Source organism: Pseudochaenichthys georgianus, chromosome 9, assembly GCF_902827115.2.
Source record: "Pseudochaenichthys georgianus chromosome 9, fPseGeo1.2, whole genome shotgun sequence".
Taxonomy (NCBI): domain Eukaryota; kingdom Metazoa; phylum Chordata; class Actinopteri; order Perciformes; family Channichthyidae; genus Pseudochaenichthys; species Pseudochaenichthys georgianus.
In genome coordinates, this window is record NC_047511.1 from 44,201,953 (window position 1) to 44,225,933 (window position 23,981).

The window sequence follows — 23,981 nt, forward strand, 5'->3', positions numbered from 1 at the left end:
GGGCTAAACCGTTTAGGGCCTTGGATGCGAACAGTAACATTTTAAAATGGATTATAAAACTGACTGGTAGCCAGGCGAGTACAGGCGTAATATGTTCACGCCTGCCTGTCCTTGTAAGGAGGCGCGCAGCAGCATTCTGGACCAGCTGAAGGCGAGACAGGGAAGCCTGGCTTACTCCAATGCACAGAGCGATGCAGTAATCCAGTTTAGTGGATATAAAACAATGTATTACTTTCTCAAAGTCATGGAAAGAAAGGAAAGGCTTGACCTTTGCTAAAAGTCTGAGCTGAAAGAAGCTGGATTTGACCACAGAATTGATCTGTTTGTCTAGTTTCAAATCACGATCAATCCGTGCACCCAGGTTTGTGACCAATGGGTTTCACATATGGGACAAGAGAATCCAGCACAGGCGGGGCATTGGGGCCACCACTGGGTATATTCTCACCTCGGCCATCCAGGCTCTGATGTCCTGCAGACAGTCAGACAGTCAGACAAGCGCTGCTGAGGGTTTAAAGCATTACAGCATGGAGACATGTCACAGTGGAGACACTACATACGAATATGAACCTGAGCATATAGGGCCCCTTGAAACTGTTCTCTGCCGTATGCAGTAGGAACGACTGCTATATATTTCTGTAATTATGTCCTGCGGGCAAAAGGTGACTGCAGCACTGCAGAAGTGAGGCTGAATGCAGGAAACAGTCACCTCCTGCCTAATGGACTTTTAATTGAACAGGAGTCATTGAGCAGAGGACTTTGATGACTAGAGGAAAGCAAAGTCCAGCGAACGATCCTCTCTCCGTTCCGTATGTCCGCAGCAAAACCAATTCATAATAATTAACAATTGTCTTTCGGACAAAATCCTGTCATCCCCTTTCATCGCCCGTCTGCCCGTCTTTCTCTCCTCTGCCCTTCACTTCGACATTCTTCACTGAGATACCCGGGGACTTAAGTAGGCTCTTTGTGACTCTGAGCCCGCCATTCTCTGTCCTCGGGAGGCTTAACGTACGATAACATCTCATCGGGCTGTGGAGAGACACGCGACAAAAAGGCAGGCGAGTGGGTAAGATTACGGATGCCCCGGAGAACAAACACAAATATGTTAAATGCACCTTGTGTCACTCATAAATAGAAAAATGCCATTCAAGGAATAAAACCTGCTTTTCACCCTGCGGTCCTCCGAAGGGGATTCCTATTCAATCGCGCCGGCATCTCTATTGTCGAAGATTTGATTTGTTTTTTTGTCAAAATTCACTATAGTGAAGCCTGAGGAGCCTTCGTCTTGTGTTTGGTTTGCCTGTGGGGGGGGGGGGGGGGGTGATAACCAGAGATGGGAAGCTAAAGAAACAGCTTACCTCATCTCCCTCAGCGTCTGATATTACAGAATGGGATCGTAAAGGTCTCCGTGGCGCAGGAGCTCCAGCTGCAAATGGTTGCTTCTTCCCAGTGCTGGAGTTTATCTCCTGGAGAGGTGGGGGGTCGGAGAAATGACAAAGCAAACAATTATCTTTCCGAGAGGAGAGCTCTTGGATTGGAAAGTTGCTTTTGGGGTAGCCGGCACAGCGAGGGTTAGGGGAGGTTAATGTGAAATCTCACGGCGAATAAGAGCGGCCGGCGGGGGAAAAGTTGGAGGGAACGGCAGGGGGGGGGGGGGGAGCATACTGCCGAGGAGGGGGAGTGATTGGAATACATCTCAATCGAGCGCTCTGGTTCTGTCAGAGCTTGTTCCGGGTCACGTGATGAGCGCTGGCCAGTGAGCTCAGTCCATTACAAACAGATGAGACGATCGCTCATCCTGTTACGACTCAAGGCCTACCCGCCCTCCCCCCCGCTGCCGCTGCAGACAGGTACAAATGTAAGGCTGAGCGATGCCCTAAATTGGATCCAGTAACTAGGGCAATGGAAGTACATTATCGCTTTACGATCTGGACACTGGACATCTCAACTAGAACCGATGAGTCCGCCGCGCCCCTTCTGACATCTTCCAGATATGACTCTGGTAATATTCATTAGACGTATCGCCTCTCCGCGGGTCGTATAACTGAACAGGAGAGCGATACATTACTTTGTTTTGCACAGCTGCCATGTCGCAAGGACTGCGAGAAAAAAATAAATCTCCCCTTAAACCCACTGCCAGATTTGTCATTGTATTTATAGACCTGGCAACGCTGATTGAGAGAGGAAGCTGTGAGAGGGAACAAAGGAGTGGCAGAGGGAAAGCATACATGCACGAGGATTGGCTGAAATTATACAGCGGTGATACGCTTACTTTGTCTGAAAGCTGTTTTTTGAATGACTTTTTGGGTAGATAATACGGTCTGTCGTTGTAGATATTTTCCTAGCATGTTTTTACGACATACAATACGTCAGTAAAACCGCGGTTGCCAACAAGTGTCTAAATGAGACGACTGAACATCATCACACCGATAACGCTAGCCTCCTTTAGCTTAGCGGTGTGGATGGGAAGCCATATGGTCGTTCCTTAATAGTCTAACGTTAGCTCTTGAGATATTTACGGCGATTTACGCTTCAGAAATCATAAATGTGGCGTCCTGCTGAACAAAACGTTTCAATAAGTATCATTGACGTCTTGTTTTCTGCAATATTCACAAATCAGAAGGTAAGATTCCTTCGCGATTCGTATTTTGGGACTAACTGTGGGGTCTTTGTCATCGTGTGTGTAGACCTGGCAACGCTGATTGAGAGAGGAAGCTGTGAGAGGGAACAAAGGAGTGGCAGAGGGAAAGCATACCACAAGGAATGACTGAAATGATACAGTGAGAGGGGGGTTATCAATCAACACAATTGTGCATTTACTCTGAGAGCGCCAGAGCAAGGCTTAAGGTATAGATAGATGCACGCAGCTCCATCATAAACACTCTCTGTGGCTTAGCTTTCCTTTTTATTACCTGTGCTGTCAAATGCGTGTTGGCTGCGGTAATGGAAGTGATTGATAACAGTGCATGAAATTAAGCTTTCCCAGTCCAGAGCGGTGGGACTATAGGCAGTCGAATTTCATTTCCATGCTTGAATCAATGCTAATATTAAAGGTCACACGTCACGGCCATTTCCACTGATCATAACTCCATTGTTGAGGTAGAATAGATTTATACTGTGCAATTTTCCAAACTCACATTGGTTTCGCATACAGCGTCTCTGTAAAGTATGTGTATTCACTCTCTCCACTAAACGGCTCGCTGCAGCTCTTGCCCCCCCTCCCTGTGAGCCCAGTGTGCTCCGATTGGTCGGGACCAGTCGGGACGTTGTGAATCGCGCTGAGCTCCGTGGAGGTGTGGTTTCCTTGTTTAGCGATACACAGCCAAACTCACCCTGAGCACACACAAAGTCACAGCCGAAGTAAAAACCATAAGTGTGGCTTGATATTGAGTAAGAAAAAGATTGATGAACGCTGTGAGAATGGGTCTGCAGAGAGACTTTCGCCGCGATCCCAACTGTCTGTTATCAGCCTGCAGCCCGGGAGGAGAGATCAGCAGAGCTGCCTGCACTGAGTGAGTGAGGAAGTCCGTGGATTGGTCAATTTGGACCAATCAGCGGGGGCTTAACGTAACGGCTCCGCGGACGTGACGTAACGGCTCCACGGATTGGTCCATTTCGTTCCGGGGACGACATGACATCATGATGTCCCCGGAAGAATCAAATGGACAGTGACGTGTCTCCAACGAGGCGTTTTGGGGAGGTCTTTTCTGTGTTAGAGTTTTACTCGCTACAGGGTGTACTTTGAGGGTTTTGACTCTGCAGACCGTTCACATGCATACAAACCTTCATAACACACAAGGGGACGGGCGATAACCGGAAAAGCATGACATGTGACCTTTAAGTTAAGGATTTATGGAAGAAGTTAAAAGCATGAGTGCTTCCCAGCTACCTGCATTATATTGCAACATCCATACAATCCAAAATGTTGTGTCAATATCTGAGCTGTAGTTTTGCACAAAGCAGAGATTCATCCAGAAGTTATTGAAAGTAAAAATGACATTAGGTGGAAGTTCAAACAATTACATCACAGATACAATCCTGCACAATATCAGTCGGATGCGTTGATAGCTAACTGTTTGCTAACGAGTAGCTAGCTAATTAAGTAAGGGATAGTGTGTCCGCTCCGAAAACACATTATCTCGCTTCGTTACATACTAAATAAATCAACAACTTGATTCATAATATTGATTTAAAAATGGTCGTATTGCTTCTGCTAAGAAAAAATAGTCAGTTCAACTGCGTAGCAACAGCTGAACCGCGGTGACAACAACGTAGCTTAAAATGACGGCAGCACTGATCGAGGTTTTCTGTAACTGTCGAGGTCTGATCACATTTTATTTCCCACTAAACCGTCTTTACACACTGCCTGGCACCATCATGTGTTCCCGTTGGGGTTTACTTCCTTTCTGTCTTCTTCTTCTGTTCCCTTTAGTGTTTACTTCCTGTCTGTCTTCTTCTTCTGTTCCCTTTAGTGTTTACTTCCTGTCTGTCTTCTTCTTCTGTTCCCTTTAGTGTTTACTTCCTTTCTCTCTTCTTCTTCTGTTCCCTTTAGTGTTTACTTCCTGTCTGTCTTCTTCTGCTGTTCCCTGTAGTGTTTACTTCCTTTCTCTCTTCTTCTTCTGTTCCCTTTAGTGTTTACTTCCTGTCTGTCTTCTTCTTCTGTTCCCTTTAGTGTTTACTTCCTGTCTGTCTTCTTCTTCTGTTCCCGTTGGTGTTTACTTCCTGTCTGTCTTCTTCTGCTGTTCCCTGTAGTGTTTACTTCCTTTCTCTCTTCTTCTTCTGTTCCCTTTAGTGTTTACTTCCTTTCTGTCTTCTTCTTCTGTTCCCTTTAGTGTTTACTTCCTGTCTGTCTTCTTCTTCTGTTCCCGTTGGTGTTTACTTCCTTTCTGTCTTCTTCTGCTGTTCCCTTTAGTGTTTACTTCCTTTCTCTCTTCTTCTTCTGTTCCCTTTAGTGTTTACTTCCTGTCTGTCTTCTTCTTCTGTTCCCTTTAGTGTTTACTTCCTGTCTGTCTTCTTCTGCTGTTCCCTGTTAGTGTTTACTTCCTGTCTGTCTTCTTCTGCTGTTCCCTGTAGTGTTTACTTCCTTTCCGTCTTCTTCTTCTGTTCCCTTTAGTGTTTACTTCCTTTCTGTCTTCTTCTTCTGTTCCCTTTAGTGTTTACTTCCTGTCTGTCTTCTTCTTCTGTTCCCTTTAGTGTTTACTTCCTGTCTGTCTTCTTCTGCTGTTCCCTTTAGTGTTTACTTCCTTTCTGTCTTCTTCTTCTGTTCCCTTTAGTGTTTACTTCATTTCCGTCTTCTTCTTCTGTTCCCTTTAGTGTTTACTTCCTGTCTGTTTTCTTCTTCTGTTCCCTTTAGTGTTTACTTCCTGTCTGTCTTCTTCTTCTGTTCCCTTTAGTGTTTACTTCCTGTCTGTCTTCTTCTTCTGTTCCCTTTAGTGTTTACTTCCTGTCTGTCTTCTTCTTCTGTTCCCTTTAGTGTTTACTTCCTGTCTGTCTTCTTCTTCTGTTCCCTTTAGTGTTTACTTCCTTTCTCTCTTCTTCTTCTGTTCCCTTTAGTGTTTACTTCCTGTCTGTCTTCTTCTGCTGTTCCCTTTAGTGTTTACTTCCTGTCTGTCTTCTTCTTCTGTTCCCTTTAGTGTTTACTTCCTGTCTGTCTTCTTCTTCTGTTCCCTTTAGTGTTTACTTCCTTTCTCTCTTCTTCTTCTTCTGTTCCCTTTAGTGTTTACTTCCTTTCTGTCTTCTTCTTCTGTTCCCTTTAGTGTTTACTTCCTTTCCGTCTTCTTCTTCTGTTCCCTTTAGTGTTTACTTCCTTTCTCTCTTCTTCTTCTGTTCCCTTTAGTGTTTACTTCCTTTCCGTCTTCTTCTTCTGTTCCCTTTAGTGTTTACTTCCTTTCTGTCTTCTTCTTCTGTTCCCTTTAGTGTTTACTTCCTTTCCGTCTTCTTCTTCTGTTCCCTTTAGTGTTTACTTCCTGTCTGTTTTCTTCTTCTGTTCCCTTTAGTGTTTACTTCCTGTCTGTCTTCTTCTTCTGTTCCCTTTAGTGTTTACTTCCTTTCTCTCTTCTTCTTCTGTTCCCTTTAGTGTTTACTTCCTGTCTGTCTTCTTCTGCTGTTCCCTTTAGTGTTTACTTCCTGTCTGTCTTCTTCTTCTGTTCCCTTTAGTGTTTACTTCCTGTCTGTCTTCTTCTTCTGTTCCCTTTAGTGTTTACTTCCTTTCTCTCTTCTTCTTCTGTTCCCTTTAGTGTTTACTTCCTTTCTGTCTTCTTCTTCTGTTCCCTTTAGTGTTTACTTCCTTTCCGTCTTCTTCTTCTGTTCCCTTTAGTGTTTACTTCCTTTCTTTCTTCTTCTTCTGTTCCCTTTAGTGTTTACTTCCTTTCTCTCTTCTTCTTCTGTTCCCTTTAGTGTTTACTTCCTTTCTGTCTTCTTCTTCTGTTCCCTTTAGTGTTTACTTCCTGTCTGTCTTCTTCTGCTGTTCCCTTTAGTGTTTACTTCCTGTCTGTCTTCTTCTGCTGTTCCCTTTAGTGTTTAATTCCTGTCTGTCTTCTTCTGCTGTTCCCTGTTAGTGTTTACTTCTCGAGAAAACTAATATGTGTTGTCCACTGTTGACGTTAAATTGACCAGGCTTTCTGTGTATTGATATGACAACACATCGTTTCTTAATAGCAACGTTCTGTTAGCGAGAGATAACAACCTCTAGAATGTCCACATTGACCAATCAGAATCAAGTATTGCCGAATAACAAGAATATGTCGGAAATAATTGAAACATCTTGTCTGGTTTGAACTTGGCCGATGGTAGTTTTGTTGAGAAAGAAATACTCATCAGCAATGAAGTGCAGCAGCATAAACAAGTTTACATTGTGAGATGATTATTTAAAGCAACCTGCTCAAAATGCAAGGGATTCATTTAGAATAACAGTTGATGTGAGGCAATGTGTGTACGTGCAGATACCCCAGTTATGGTGCGTTATATGGATGTGCAAATTAAAAATGTGCGGTAAAGCCCAGAAGGAAGGAAGTCACAGTCTTTTATGGTGATATGCAAATAGTTTACTATATCATTTCACAAGTAGATATGACACCATCTGTTGTGTCATCCCACATAATTACTTGATACTCTCTTGCCAATTCTCATTGTTGAAAGGTGAGAACCCGCTAACACACACTCACACACACACACACACACACACACACACACACACACACACACACACACACACACACACACACACACACACTCAGCAGCGTCCATGGGGTCAGGCCACGGGGGAACCACCACACAGCAGATGGATCCCAGCGTGGTGCTAAAGTTACATCATCCTCCCTGTGTGTGTGTGTGTGTGTGTGTGTGTGTGTGTGTGTGTGTGTGTGTGTGTGTGTGTGTGTGTGTGTGTGTGTGTGTGTGTGTGTGTGTGTGTGTGTGTGTGGACTAGCATTACTATACTTGTGGGGACCTACATCTGTTTACATAGTCACGTGTGGGGACTCGCCTCCCTTATGGGGACACATTGGAGGTCCCCATAAGGGGAATCATTAATTTTAGGGTGAAGACTTGGTTATGGTTAAGGTTAGGATAAGTCTCCAGGAAATGCATGTAAGTCAATGTAATGTCCCCTGAAGTGATGTATACATGGTATGTGTGTGCGTGTGTGTGTGTGTGTGTGTGTGTGTGTGTGTGTGTGTGAGAGTGTGTGTGTGTGTCATGGCAGGTCACCGGGGCACCAGTGGGGCTCAGATGGTACACAGCAAGGGTGGAAGAGCAGCAAACGTGCTGTTTTTGAACAAGGAGAACAAAAAACATGTGAAAGCTAACAGGATTTAGACTTTGATTCCTGTGATGGAAAGAATGTTTTGAGCATTGACTAGAAAAGCTGGGGACCGATCTGGTGTCTGACAAACTGAACGTTTATTTGAAAGTTGATAATGGCCAAGGAGAAAGAGAAGATGAACAATACAGGGTAATAGAAGTGAGCAGAAAAAATCCATCTGAAAAACTCTTTCAACAACACATTTCAACAAGCAAAGGAAAACACTTTCAGAAAGGTGTATTTGCGAACATGCAAACCCAAAGCGAACAAAAGCGAACCTCAAAAATGCCCTGTCAATACAGAATAAAGTCATGGACATTGTCAACAGCTTAAAAACAATGTCTCTCAGCTTACTCATTGTATAAAACGACCATGCATTGACATTCATTGAATTAATTTTGGTAATTATCTACTCTGACTTGAAACTAATTCATGGTATTTATCTTTGCATTTTATTTTAAGTGCTCAAATCGCTTTACTTTACATTATGTTACATATATGAGACACGTAATACCATACTGTTGACAATACCCACATGCTGAGCGGGGGTCATTACACTGACTAAAATTGCATATGCTGAAGACCATTGAAATACCTTCTGACCCCCCACTTTTCAATACAACGTGATGTCCTTGGTCAAAACTATTTTATAAGCAAGACTTTGTATCATCACCTCCTCTGACTTTCTATCCCCCTCACCTCACAAACCAGAGAACACCATGCCAGTCCTAACACTTCTGCATGTCTGTGTTAAGTGACTAATTTTGTTTGAGTATGACCTGACACAAGGAGAGATGTGTGACGTAAGACCTATTTAAATTATTCCCTATAGATCAGGGCTTCTCAAACTCCGGACCAAAAACCTATCATGCTATATTGGAAACATATATTGTAGGGCCATACCTATACAAAACATGTCTGAAGTTTTTTTAAATACCAAACCCCTCTTTTGCAGCCCTGTTAGAGAAATGCGGATTTTGGGTCCTTAGCTTGAGAAAAAAAAAAGAGGAGGCGGAGCTAATGCCTGATCAGAATTCTACCGGAGATAAAGTTAAATTCTGCTGTGATAAAACGCCATCCTGTTCTAAACCACATCAAGGATTATTTCTGAAACAGTGTGGAGCTCAAAGGCTTTTTCTCTTGCGGGTTTATCACAAGGTGAATTTCTTTTTTTATTTCCTGCTTTTTAAACACATGTGCTCTCCAGTACAGGTTAGCTCTTAGTGTTAGCGAGGCTTGCTAACGTAAACAAAGACGAGATTACGTCCAAAACACGTCAGGCATTGTTTCTGATAGCAACTTTCTGTGTGTCCGCTGCCGATTTGATGTCAGATCGGCGGCATTGACCTTGTATAAAATTCACAAGTGGACCTTTAACAAAAAAGTTTGAGTACCCCTGCTATGGATGAATAAGGACAGCCTTATATCAAAATGTGTGTAAAGTCCACATTTTTTTTATATATATTCATTTATTGATGTACTGAAAGATAGGAACAAGTGCAAACATGATCATAATACTAACATGAAATACCTGCAATTATGCCCTGATGAAGAACACCAGCAGGATTACCACGGCTACATTTAGAGGATAAGTCATTTTAATTAAATGAAGATAACATCATTAAATTGATAATTGTATGCAACACCACGCTTTCATTTGGGCATTTAGAAAAGGTTTCTGAGTTCAGATTGTGCTCTTTACTGCAGCGGCCCTAATTTGTGATTCAGGATGATTTATTTTTAAATAACGTCCTTGCCAAATGACTTAATTTCAGCTCAGATGGCTCACAGCAAGAATGGAACAGCAGCAATTGGCTTTTATGAACAAAACATATCCAAGTTAACAGCTTTTTGATAACAAGATAGATCTAAAAATAAGCCCACTGTAGAAAATGAAAAACACCAGCAGTTTTAATTCAAACCAAAACAACACCATTACATCTATGATTGTATGCAGCCCCTCACTTTCAATTGGATCATTTAGAAAAGGTTTTTTGGGGCTTATTAGATCAGATAATGGATCATTGTTTTCTGTAGCAGGCCTGATTTGAAACGTCCTTGCCAAGTGCGGGTGTTTCAAAATTAAATTTCAGCCTCACTCAGTGCCTCCATCACATCTAATAATCTGTGATATCCTGTGAGACTGATGCTTTCTGACAAATCAATGCCTTGTCTCATTAATTTGTCTCGTGGGAAAGGTATCTCACCTGGCGAATGCAATATGTCGCCGTCATTAACTCCGCTCTGCCCTGATGTTTGGCGAAAGACTTCCAGAGCTTAACGGGATGTACGGAAGCTAAACGAAAACACGTAGATTTGTTTACACTACACTCGATTAATGTCAATTTGATATTCTAATAAAGTACAACATTACAAGTGTTTCATTAAAGCAACATCTCTTGTAAATAATTTAACCACAACAATTACAATAGCCACCTAATTATCCTGAGGTAATGAGTCAACGCTGCTGAATAAGATATGTGAAAATATGCAGAAACAAAAGCGGGAGCGAGTGAAATGCGTTTGTCAGCTGTTGCGTTTGGAGCCTAATTGGGGCGCTGAGGAAAGACGTTGCCTGCGTGTGTGTGTGTGTGTGTGTGTGTGTGTGTGTGTGTGTGTGTGTGTGTGTGTGTGTGTGTGTGTGTGTGTGTGTGTGTGTGTGTGTGTGTGTGTGTGTGTGTGTGTGTGTGTGTGTGTGTGTGTGTGTGTGTGTGTGTGTGTGTGTGCGTGTGTGTGTGCGTGTGTGTGTGTGTCTTAGGGCTGTCCCGAATACCATTTTTCTGGCTCCGGATATTCGGTAGTAATCAGCAGCGAATATTCGGTGCGGAGATATATTTTTTTTTACAAAAACATGTCATCACACGCTCCGAGACATCTGACAACATGCTGTTAAGCAGACGCGCAGAAAGAGCATACTATTTCAATTTATATGTATTTATTGTCTCAGTACTCGCATACATTAAAACTAAATGTGTCCTCTGCATTTAACCCAGCCGCAGGCCCGGTTCTACGGGGGTGCATAAGGGTGCATAAGGGTGCACCCTCAGTTGAGTCGTTATGCACCCTCATTTGAAAAATGAAAAGTGAAAAAAAAAAAAAAAAGTGAAAAATATTACATATATAAGAAGAAGAAGAAGAAGATAGTTGACATAAAATAAATTGTAATTGTGGTTAAATAACATTGTGTGCTGCATTTATTTGGTCAATTTAAACGGTAAGTAACTTCAGGTGCGCGTGCCCTGTGCCGCTGCACGTTCGTCATCTGCAAGGTGCTGACACAGCAGTCAGTGATGGACATCAGAAAATGGTTGAAACAACCAGCCCTTATCGCCAGCAGTAACACTGCATCTACTGCAGGTAATAACAGTTCAGATCATGGACACTAACGCCCGGCTTTGCCCGCCTCGCCCACGGAGGCGGACCAGCCGCAGCCGTCTTCGTTGCCCCAAACACCGCCACCCCTCAGCAAGTGCCAGAGGACCTCGGCAAAACAGAGCCTGCCCAGGTATATTTAAAAAAGTACCCAACTCACCTGTACAGTGGGGTAAGGTGCTCATTTTGCAGCTCATGGTTTCAAAACAGAGATTGGCTGAATATTCATGTAAAAAAGATGCCATCTTCTGCTATGCATGCAGACATTTCGGTTCAAGTAAGTCAGATGCCTTCACCACAACTGGTGAATGAATGAATCAAGCAAAGAGCACGTAGATCAATAGATCTCATATCTTCTCGGAGGAGCATGCCCCCGGACCCCCCTACAGGAGGTGCGGACCCTCCTAGAGGAGGTGAGGACCCCCCTAGAGGGTGTTAGGTCCACTCCCCACTTATAAAAATAGCACTTTACCACTGCACCCTCTCTAATCTCAGATGCACCCTGAGTCATTTTGTTCTGGAACCGGGCCTGCGCAGTGCAGCGCCTGGGGACCAAATCTGGTTCCAAATTCCGTCTATAACGTTTTACAACCTGAAGATACAAAACACATATTTATGTTATAACAACAATACTTTTAATAACATAGCCGTAACAGTAGGCCTAACAGTGTAATACTTGTTACCGATACAGTAAACAGTATTTAAATAAATGAAGAACGAAAAATAACTGAACGAACTGTATGCCAATAATTGCCTTAGTCCCAGATGTTCCCACATTGCTCCTATTATGTTCACTATTCGGATCAAATTGAAAAACTAATATAAAAAACAATTCGGTTGCTTGCTTGCAACTCTTTTCCAAGCAAAGTAAGTGCACAATTTTATCATGTGTAACGTTACCGTTTAAACGGCGGATAAAGCAGCTTCGTCATGGCAACTTGACAACAGCTAAGCTAAGCTAGGCTAGTACTTACAGCATCCGGTGACTTTTCAGAGTTGTTGTGCCACCGTGGTCGGCCAGTTTCTTGGCGCATATTTGGCACACTGCCTTCTTCTTACCGTCGTCCAATTTAAAATGGTCCCACACAGCTGAAGTCTTCGACATTTTGTGTTCAGGTGTGTGAAACGAGGTGAAGCGTGCCGTTTGCGTTCGTGACTGTGAGTGAACGCGATGTCAGGAGCACAGGCTGAGATTGTATATATTTCCGCATTTTAACAGTGCAATTCAAAAGTATAAATATAGTATAAGAATATGGCAATTCGCCTTTATTGATAGCATACATTTAGGAAAAATAAATAAATAAATTGAAAAAAAATAAAAAAAACGAATATCCGAATAATGAAATTAAAACCCGAATAGTTGGCCAACGAACGAATATTCGAATATTCGGGTACAGCCCTAGTGTGTGTGTGTGTGTGTGTGTGTGTGTGTGTGTGTGTGTGTGTGTGTGTGTGTGTGTGTGTGTGTGTGTGTGTGTGTGTGTGTGTGTGTGTGTGTGTGTGTGTGTGTGTGTGTGTGTGTGTGTGTGTGTGTGTGTGTTCACAGTTGCCTTAGAAATCAGCTAAGTGCTTCCGTCCAGTCAGCTGTTATTTCTGACTTCAAAGCAGTAGGAAAACACTGTCCTTTACTGGAAGTGACGGGACGGGAGACAGACTGGAGATTATCAGTGGAGTAGAGTAACAGGATTGTGGGGACAGAGTGTGAGCTCGACACTCCGTCAGACAAAGATAATGACATCTTCTATATTCATATGCTGGCATAGTGTTCAGTTCAGAAAAGTAATAATGACAAATGATGAGAGAGGTCACAGGTTAGGAATTGAAGGACATTGACTGCATTTAAAACGATCTTTCTTTAAAGAAAACACATAATAATCATGTTCAGGTGTATATCAGTATGTAGTGTCTCTACTTTAAAGAGTCCTCTCCTGCTGATGTTCAGGTGTATATCAGTATGTAGTGTCTCTACTTTAAAGAGTCCTCTCCTGCTGATGTTCAGGTGTATATCAGTATGTAGTGTCTCTACTTTAAAGAGTCCTCTCCTGCTGATGTTCAGGTGTATATCAGTATGTAGTGTCTCTACTTTAAAGAGTCCTCTCCTGCTGATGTTCAGGTGTATATTAGTCTGTAGTGTCTCTACTTTAAAGAGTCCTCTCCTGCTGATGTTCAGGTGTATATCAGTATGTAGTGTCTCTACTTTAAAGAGTCCTCTCCTGTCCGCCACTTAGCCTATCACGTACAGTGTGTTGGAGCGCTATCCAATAGAAGTAAAAAAGTCCTTGGACCTTTTTAACTTTTGCCGTTGTCAGGTCAACATGTGTCAGCTTTGACTGTACTCTTTATAACGAGTGGAAGCTGTCGCTGTAACACAACCCTTTGGTTTGAGGACTCTAGTTTTGAAGCATTGAGTAAAGTGTACTGGCTGTCACCATCTTTTTCAAAAGAGAGTATACGAACTACATAACGCTTTAACTGGCATTGTGGGCAATCAAAATGTTACAATTAGCTGAACTGAAAACACACTGTAAAAGGTTTACGATGGTAAGACACAAACAAAGAGTGCACTCATACCGTACAACGCCATGGCAACGACTTCTATCCGTCTCTAAATAGGATCATAATCACCGGTTTTTAATGTTATCTTGTATGTTCTGTCTTTATAATGGGAATCGGTTCTAGCAAAGGTATAACTGACAAAAAAAGGAAGTAGAGAACAGACTCTCGAAATGCACTTTGCTTCAGTACGGTATCTACACTGCAGCAATACAGCAGATTCCAGTTTCCGGGAGCTACAACGTTACCATCAAATGGACGAGGGCCTTCAAACCACATCTAAGAAGGGTGCTGTTTTGTTCTTAGTTGGTGCGATGCACTTGGGGAAACGTTATCCAGGACACGTCCTTGTGTTTTTGCAGAGGAAATATAAGGCTGTTCGCACCATAGGGAAGGAGCTGGGAAAGTGACACTGAATGTTTTATTGAATTTGAAATAAGAGAAAGCATATTTAACACAAGCAGAAGATGGGAAAACTGGGAGGGGTTGGTCTCAGCTTATAACCGGAGTCTCCAGGTGGACAACGGGTGTTCATCGCATTGGTGACTGTGTGTCTTGATGGCATGTCATCTCGTTAATCTGATATGTTTCTGCTATGGCAACATCCTGCAGGAAAGGTTTGTTGTGTTGCTGTCAAAAGGTTTGAGGAGGGGCTACAGGACCATGAGGGGTTATCAGAGGTCTGCTGAGGTGTCAAGGATCGTTCAGGAGGCTTCAGGCTGTCTTTTACAGAGTCGAGGATATCGTACACACTGTTTAATGAGATTTACATTTAAATGATTAGTTAACCGTTGGCATTTCACATTATCTTTTTGCAAACATTGCGGACATCATGACGCATTAACCTTTGTGTATTGGGGTGCCTTTTGGCTTTTCGGGGCCTTATATGGAAATGCAGAGCTTTTTTCAATATGCTAACGATTTGTTACCCGGGTCATTCCAGAATTGGAGGACAATTTAGACAATAACATTTTTTTTCAAATTAACCTTTTATTTAATGTTTTATGTATTTAGGAAAAACAGATTTCCCAGCTAGGCATCACATGTATATTTTCCAATGAAGAATTACCCCTGTTACTCTAATTAAAGTAACAGGGTGGAAAATAGATGCTACTTTGAGCTTTAACCTCAGGAAGTATTGCTGGATGTAGCATGTAATGTAATTGCAAGGCAAGGACACACTTGGATATCTATGAAAGAAAGATAACTTTGAAATGAATATGCTTTATTCTGATAATATCAGTAACAGGGCTGAGTGGGTCAGAGTGCCACACTCTTTTAAGACTGGAAAGATTGTAAAAATATGAAAACTAAAAGAGAGGACTTAGTTGTTGATTTCCTGTTTGTGTTTTTATCTTGTTCTGTTGCCTATTAGCTTTTATTTTATTTATTTTTAATTTAGTTATTTTTTTAATTTTAATTTTTAAATCGTACGGTGTCCTTGGGTGTCATGAAAGGCGCCTAAAAATAAAATGTATTATTATTATTATTTAGTTGTGGTCTACCCATGGCACGAGCACATGGCTTGCTGATGTCACTTCCTGTGTGTCATCTGACTTACAGTTTGTTCACTTCCTGTGCCAATCTAAAAGGGTTTGTGTAACAGGGTTGAACGCATGTTGAGGGACACACCTTCTGTGCAAAATTACTGTTATCTAAAATATGTTTATGATTTAACAAATTGATTTCACCATTACAAGAGACATATATCAATAGAATAATACCAAACAAAGTAAATACAATCCCTATTTTAAATGTTATATTTGACATGCGAGTTGGTCACCAAGAGGCGGGGACAAGAGAAAAAGGCCATTTTCGGGGATGTTCGAGAGCGATTCCATCATTTAAATAATATTTTGAAACCACTTTTTCTACAACTTTATATACATTTTGTCTCAAGAAAAGTATGTTCAACACAACAAGTGCATGTTTTAGCATTTTGGGCATGGATTATTAGATTTTTTAAATGTCCTCCAATTCTGGAATGACCCATCCACCCTAAAGCATGCCACTGTGTTCATTGACTGAACCTAAAGACGAGACTGTTATGTGATTGTGATGTGCTGTAGGTGACGTGTGTTGTTTGCATGTATCTACTTCATCCTTTCTTTATAACTCATGCTGTTGATGTATTGAAAAAGGTGTCTTTTATCATCTGGCCGGGGACAACAGCTGGAAATTAGCATGTTGGCTGAAGCTGCCCCATTACTGTTCTTTGTGACAGTTGATTAATGAGGACTGTCCACGACACTATACACAGATAAACTAAACACTTGACAAAAGCCGCTTGTGGGCAGATTTGAAGGAGATTGTATTAGTAAAATGTTATTATGCAAGGATGCTCAAAGATCTGTTTCTCTGAGTATAAATGGAGGACGACCCTTCCTCTCGTTATATCAGTCTGTCTCGTCCATGCATTGTTGCCAAGTCTTCCTGTTATCCACTCATTTGTTTGCACTGGCTGATAATCCCGGATGTATTTTACCAGGTGTAAGCTGTTGACGTACGCAGAGGACCTTCCTCAGATCTCCGTGGTCTTCATCTTCGTGAACGAGGCTCTGTCGGTGATCCTGCGCTCCGTGCACAGCGTGGTCAACCACACACCGGCTCACGTGCTCAAAGAGATCATCCTGGTGGACGACAACAGTGACAGCGGTAAGACCTTTCACAGCTCTATTAATATCATGAATTCATAATGGACTTCTGGACAATATGCAGAGGTGGGAGGTAGTGGAGTACAAATACTTTGTTACTGTACTTAAATACATGTTTCTTGTATCAGTACTTTACAACACTACTTATTTTTCTGACGACTTTTTACTTTGACTTCTTAGATGTTGAACTCAAATACCTGTACTTTCTACTTCTCACATGTTGAACACAAATACCAGTACTTTCTACTTCTTACATGTTGAACACAAATACCTGTACTTTCTACTTCTCACATGTTGAACTCAAATACCTGTACTTTCTACTTCTCACATGTTGAACACAAATACCTGTACTTTCTACTTCTTACATGTTGAACTCAAATACCTGTACTTTCTACTTCTTACATTTTGAACCCAAATACCTGTACTTTCTACTTCTTACATGTTGAACACAAATACCAGTACTTTCTACTTCTTACATGTTGAACACAAATACCTGTACTTTCTACTTCTCACATGTTGAACTCAAATACCTGTACTTTCTACTTCTTACATGTTGAACTCAAATACCTGTACTTTCTACTTCTTACATGTTGAACTCAAATACCTGTACTTTCTACTTCTCACATGTTGAACTCAAATACCTGTACTTTCTACTTCTCACATGTTGAACACAAATACCTGTACTTTCTACTTCTTACATGTTGAACTCAAATACCTGTACTTTCTACTTCTTACATTTTGAACACAAATACCTGTACTTTCTACTTCTTACATTTTGAACACAAATACCTGTACTTTCTACTTCTTACAAGTTGAACTCAAATACCTGTACTTTCTACTTCTTACATTTTGAACACAAATACCTGTACTTTCTACTTCTTACATTTTGAACACAAATACCTGTACTTTCTACTTCTTACAAGTTGAACTCAAATACCTGTACTTTCTACTTCTTACACGTTGAACACAAATACCTGTACTTTCTACTTCTTACATTTTGAACACAAATACCTGTACTTTCTACTTCTCACATGTTGAACTCAAATACCTGTACTTTCTACTTCTCACATGTTGAACACAAATACCTGTACTTTCTACTTCTTACATGTTGAACTCAAATACCTGTACTTTCTACTTCTCACATGTTGAACTCAAATACCTGTACTTTCTACTTCTCACATGTTGAACACAAATACCTGTACTTTCTACTTCTTACATGTTGAACTCAAATACCTGTACTTTCTACTTCTTACATTTTGAACACAAATACCTGTACTTTCTACTTCTTACATTTTGAACACAAATACCTGTACTTTCTACTTCTTACATGTTGAACTCAAATACCTGTACTTTCTACTTCTTACACGTTGAACACAAATACCTGTCCTTTCTACTTCTTACATGTTGAACACAAATACCTGTACTTTCTATTTCTCACATGTTGAACTCAAATACCTGTACTTTCTACTTCTTACATGTTGAACACAAATACCTGTACTTTCTACTTCTTACATGTTGAACTCAAATACCTGTACTTTCTACTTCTTACACGTTGAACACAAATACCTGTACTTTCTACTTCTCTCATGTTGAACACAAATACCTGTACTTTCTACTTCTTACATGTTGAACTCAAATACCTGTACTTTCTACTTCTTACATGTTGAACACAAATACCTGTACTTTCTACTTCTCACATGTTGAACTCAAATACCTGTACTTTCTACTTCTCACATGTTGAACTCAAATACCTGTACTTTCTACTTCTCACATGTTGAACACAAATACCTGAACTTTCTACTTCTTACATGTTGAACACAAATACCTGTACTTTCTACTTCTTACATGTTGAACCCAAATACCTGTACTTTCTACTTCTTACATGTTGAACCCAAATACCTGTACTTTCTACTTCTTACATGTTGAACCCTTATACCTGTACTTTCTACTTCTTACATGTTGAACACAAATACCTGTACTTTCTACTTCTTACATGTTGAACTCAAATACCTGTACTTTCTACTTCTTACATGTTGAACACAAATACCTGTACTTTCTACTTCTTACATGTTGAACTCAAATACCTGTACTTTCTACTTCTTACATGTTGAACTCAAATACCTGTACTTTCTACTTCTTACATGTTGAACTCAAATACCTGTACTTTCTACTTCTTACATGTTGAACACAAATACCTGTACTTTCTACTTCTCACATGTTGAACTCAAATACCTGTACTTTCTACTTCTCACATGTTGAACTCAAATACCTGTACTTTCTACTTCTTACATGTTGAACACAAATACCTGTACTTTCTACTTCTCTCATTTCCCAAACAGCTGGTTCCTTTAGTCTGAATGTGTGTGGGTGCGTGATCATTATTCTTTAGAGTCATTGCGTGCCTATTGGTTGGAACACGATCCGTGTATCCATCACTTCCTGGTCTTCTCTAAAGAAGAGGGACCAATGGAAACGTTGTCATGTTGCCGTTGGTCACCATGGAAACATTCATTAGCTAACAATGACATTATTGTTCTATTAATATAAAGGGAGGTCAGGTACTCTTTAAAACAGCTGCTAGTTATGGGTACTTTTTACTGAAGTACACTTCAAAGCCTCTTTACTTTCACTTGAGTAAAGGACGTGTGTACTTGTGCCATCTCTGGCAATATGTAGCTCGTGTTTGACCCCTGTGGTCCTCTGTGGGACATTGATGGTAGTCACTGAGATTCTGACAGTTTCAAAGGATCCAATATCTGTACAGGTAATAATACATAATAAAGCTTTATATTTATACAGCACTTTTCATACGGCACGTGCAGCTCAAAGTGCTTTACAAAATGTCACACATCACAAGTTAAAAATAAACCACAAGAACTTCCCCTCAGTTCAGATGTTCAGACCTTTACGGATACATGCAGCATAGCAACCAGATATAACATTTCAACAGGTTTGGAGACGCAAGGAGGTTAAAGGTATGATGATGCAAATACAATAAATAATGATTGCTCACAAGACACAAGACTAAGAGAATCGATTCAACAATATAAAGCCCTATACAAGAAACATATGTACAACACAAATGAAAATGTGTCATCATTCTAAACAAGGTTAAACGCTTAAAATATTAAAAGACCAATTTTAAAAAGCAAATGTTGCTATTAAAACTGTTAGAAGTTAAAACCCTTTAAGACCTATACAAGAAATAAAACCATTTAAAAGTAGGTGAATAATAAAGACTAAAAGACCATTTAAAAAGGGGACGTGTCGCTAATAAATAGCTACTTTAAAAATATGTGTATTTAGTCGTTTAGTGTATCTGTATCCTCAACGAATTTAAATCCTGAAGCCTGTGGAGTCTATCGTTGTCTAACGCTGTCTGTTCCTCAGAAGAGACCGTCACTATTTATCATTATATCATTCCTGGTGGAACATGTGCGTCAAACACAAATGGATTAGAGTTGTCGTTCTTGTTACGCTATTGTTTCCAATGCATGTTGTTGGTGTGTGCGACTCAGTCTCTCGTTGTGTGTTGGTTTGTGAGTAACAGTTGAAGGGATGGAGAGAAACCCCTGAGGGCGGATGACTCGTGAACACTGGGCTTTCACATAGCTTAAACAACAAGAGCAGATAGAAAGGGATGGGATTTGTCTGGTCCTCTTTTCAGAACTGCTGCGTAAACTACAGTCTCCATGGTGATGTGGGCTTTATTTTTGCCTCCACACCATGACGCCCACAGCAGCTGACAACGCTCGGCTCCATATCCTAAAAGCTTTCCAGTTTTCAGAGCGAGGGACAATGAACTAGATTTCAGACGACACTTGGCCCTCCTTCACTTGGCACGGAGGAACAGGGCTGCCTCCCTCAGGCTGGAGAGGAGAAAAGGGCGCAGGAATAACATACTGGAAGAAGAAGAAGTGCAGGAATAACATACTGGAAGAAGAAGAAGTGCAGGAATAACATACTGAAAGAAGAAGAAGAAGTGCAGGAATAACATACTGAAAGAAGAAGAAGAAGTGCAGGAATAACATACTGAAAGAAGAAGAAGAAGTGCAGGAATAACATACTGAAAGAAGAAGAAGAAGAAGTGCAGGAATAACATACTGAAAGAAGAAGAACCACCACTGGCACATCTCCACTCTACACCGAGGCTCTAACAGAACAGACTCTGTTAAAAGTATAAATGGACGCCAAACCTTCCTCTCATTATAGCAGACGGTCTCTTCCATGCAAGGGTTCTCCTGAAATAAGTTTTTGAAGGACAATCCTATTCTCACTATTTTCCAGACTCAAAGGTTTTAATTTGTCAGAGGCGAGGCAAGGCAAGGCGAGGCAAGGCGAGGCGAGGCAAGGCAAGGCGAGGCAAGGCGAGGCAAGGCGAGGCGAGGCGAGGCAAGGCGAGGCAAGGCGAGGCAAGGCGAGGCAAGGCAAGGCGAGGCGAGGCGAGGCGAGGCAAGGCGAGGGAAGGCGAGGCAAGGCAAGGCGAGGCAAGGCGAGGCAAGGCGAGGCAAGGCAAGGCGAGGCGAGGCGAGGCAAGGCGAGGCGAGGCGAGGCAAGGCGAGGCGAGGCAAGGCAAGGCGAGGCGAGGCAAGGCAGGGCGAGGCGAGGCAAGGCAAGGCAAGGCAAGTTTATTTATATAGCACTTTTCAACACAAGGCAATTCTAAGTACTTTACAAAAATGCAATACATTAAGAAAAGGGCATTAAAAAGCAAAGATCATAAAATAAACATTAAAAGAAAACAACTTTTGGCTACAGAGGAGTTCCTCCAAGGCCCTCCAACATACAATAAACATAACATACAAATAGTGCAAGAAGAAATAGAAATGAAGTCGTGCACGATAATGGTGACAAAATGTTGCAAGTAAAATGCAGATTGTTTCTCAAGTTGAATAAATGTTATCTCTCCTCTCGTGCAACATTTTTATTTTCCTGTAAAAAAGAACTCCCACTGAAATCTGTTTTCTGTGAAAACGGTTTAGTTAGAACATCGGGGCACTGATTTTATGACAGCAGGGGAAACTAAAACACTTTAAAACTTTTATATTAAAATGTTAAATGACAATGTGGAATTTGAACATCGTGCGGTAAAAGAGAGGTGTTTCTGACCGCAGCTCCTCTAAGCTTTTCACAGTGTTTTACTGTCTTTTAAATTCCTTTTTTTAAGGTTTTGTCCCCAATGTTTTGCTTCACTTTTAACAGTCTCAAGTTTAAAACCCACCAAAGTGCAGACAGACAGTTCGTTAGCTCCTCTCTGATGAACATAATGGAGCATTCGGCCGCTAAAGAGACAGACTTCTCTCTCAGGACTCAGTGGAGAGTGATTAAACGGTAAAACGGTGGAGAAACCTCGTGTTCCTTTCACCAAGTTGCCTGAAATAACTCCTGATAATGGCAGTTATTGCTCTGTGGCTTACAGCTTCACATGATCAACTTTAGAACTAAAGTCAATCTTGCATTTATCGTTGGCATCGTCTCCAAGTGATATCAATGAATGCCGATTTGAGCATTTACAGAAAGAGCAAACCCCCACTGGACGAGGAATGAATTAGAATTGCAAGAGTTTTTTAACATTCATTAAATGACGGATATTTAGATCTTTAAAACGCAAAGTTGGCGTCCCGTTTCCACAGATTAAACCCTGGAGATTTACCTAATTTGCGTCGATTACACCTCAGGCATTAATCTGTTAGAATTAAGTTGTCACTAAGATGTGGCGAATTAAAGAGGCCCTATTATGCTTTACAGGCCTCTCCCTTTCCTGTAGTGTGTTCTATAGGTTTTAGTGCATGTACATGTACTGCAAAGAACATTACAGCATGGACACATGTCCCACTATAGTATACTGACATACTGATATACACCTGCACATCAGCAGGAGAGGACTCTTTAAAGTAGAGACACCACATACTGATATACACCTGCACATCAGCAGGAGAGGACTCTTTAAAGTAGAGACACCACATACTGATATACACCTGCACATCAGCAGGAGAGGACTCTTTAAAGTAGAGACACTACATACTGATATACACCTGAACATCAGCAGGAGAGGACTCTTTAAAGTAGAGACACTACATACTGATATACACCTGAACATCAGCAGGAGAGGACTCTTTAAAGTAGAGACACCACATACTGATATACACCTGCACATCAGCAGGAGAGGACTCTTTAAAGTAGAGACACTACATACTGATATACACCTGAACATCAGCAGGAGAGGACTCTTTAAAGTAGAGACACTACATACTGATATACACCTGAACATCAGCAGGAGAGGACTCTTTAAAGTAGAGACACCACATACTGATATACACCTGCACATCAGCAGGAGAGGACTCTTTAAAGTAGAGACACTACATACTGATATACACCTGAACATCAGCAGGAGAGGACTCTTTAAAGTAGAGACACTACATACTGATATACACCTGAACATCAGCAGGAGAGGACTCTTTAAAGTAGAGACACTACATACTGATATACACCTGGACATCAGCAGGAGAGGACTCTTTAAAGTAGAGACACTACATACTGATATACACCTGAACATCAGCAGGAGAGGACTCTTTAAAGTAGAGACACTACATACTGATATACACCTGAGCATCAGCAGGAGAGGACTCTTTAAAGTAGAGACACTACATACTGATATACACCTGAACATCAGCAGGAGAGGACTCTTTAAAGTAGAGACACTACATACTGATATACACCTGAACATCAGCAGGAGAGGACTCTTTAAAGCAGAGACACTACATACTGATATACACCTGAACATCAGCAGAGAGGACTCTTTAAAGTAGAGACACTACATACTGATATACACCTGAACATCAGCAGGAGAGGACTCTTTAAAGCAGAGACACTACATACTGATATACACCTGAACATCAGCAGAGAGGACTCTTTAAAGTAGAGACACTACATACTGATATACACCTGGACATCAGCAGAGAGGACTCTTTAAAGTAGAGACACTACATACTGATATACACCTGAACATCAGCAGGAGAGGACTCTTTAAAGCAGAGACACTACATACTGATATACACCTGAACATCAGCAGAGAGGACTCTTTAAAGTAGAGACACTACATACTGATATACACCTGAACATCAGCAGGAGAGGACTCTTTAAAGTAGAGACACTACATACTGATATACACCTGAACATCAGCAGGAGAGGACTCTTTAAAGTAGAGACACCACATACTGATATACACCTGCACATCAGCAGGAGAGGACTCTTTAAAGTAGAGACACTACATACTGATATACACCTGAACATCAGCAGGAGAGGACTCTTTAAAGTAGAGACACTACATACTGATATACACCTGAACATCAGCAGGAGAGGACTCTTTAAAGTAGAGACACTACATACTGATATACACCTGGACATCAGCAGGAGAGGACTCTTTAAAGTAGAGACACTACATACTGATATACACCTGAACATCAGCAGGAGAGGACTCTTTAAAGTAGAGACACTACATACTGATATACACCTGAGCATCAGCAGGAGAGGACTCTTTAAAGTAGAGACACTACATACTGATATACACCTGAACATCAGCAGGAGAGGACTCTTTAAAGTAG

At 41.3% G+C, this 23,981-nt stretch overlaps 1 protein-coding gene across 1 annotated transcript in view; it reads left to right on the top strand.

Moving 5' to 3' along the window:
* Nucleotides 1-23,981, top strand: part of galnt9 (polypeptide N-acetylgalactosaminyltransferase 9) — a 218,682-nt gene that overhangs the window by 46,299 nt on the left and 148,402 nt on the right. Inside the window, exon 3 of the mRNA XM_034090281.2 lies at nt 16,212-16,378. Coding sequence (XP_033946172.1) covers nt 16,212-16,378 — 167 coding nt within the window. The remainder of the gene's footprint in view (nt 1-16,211; nt 16,379-23,981) is intronic.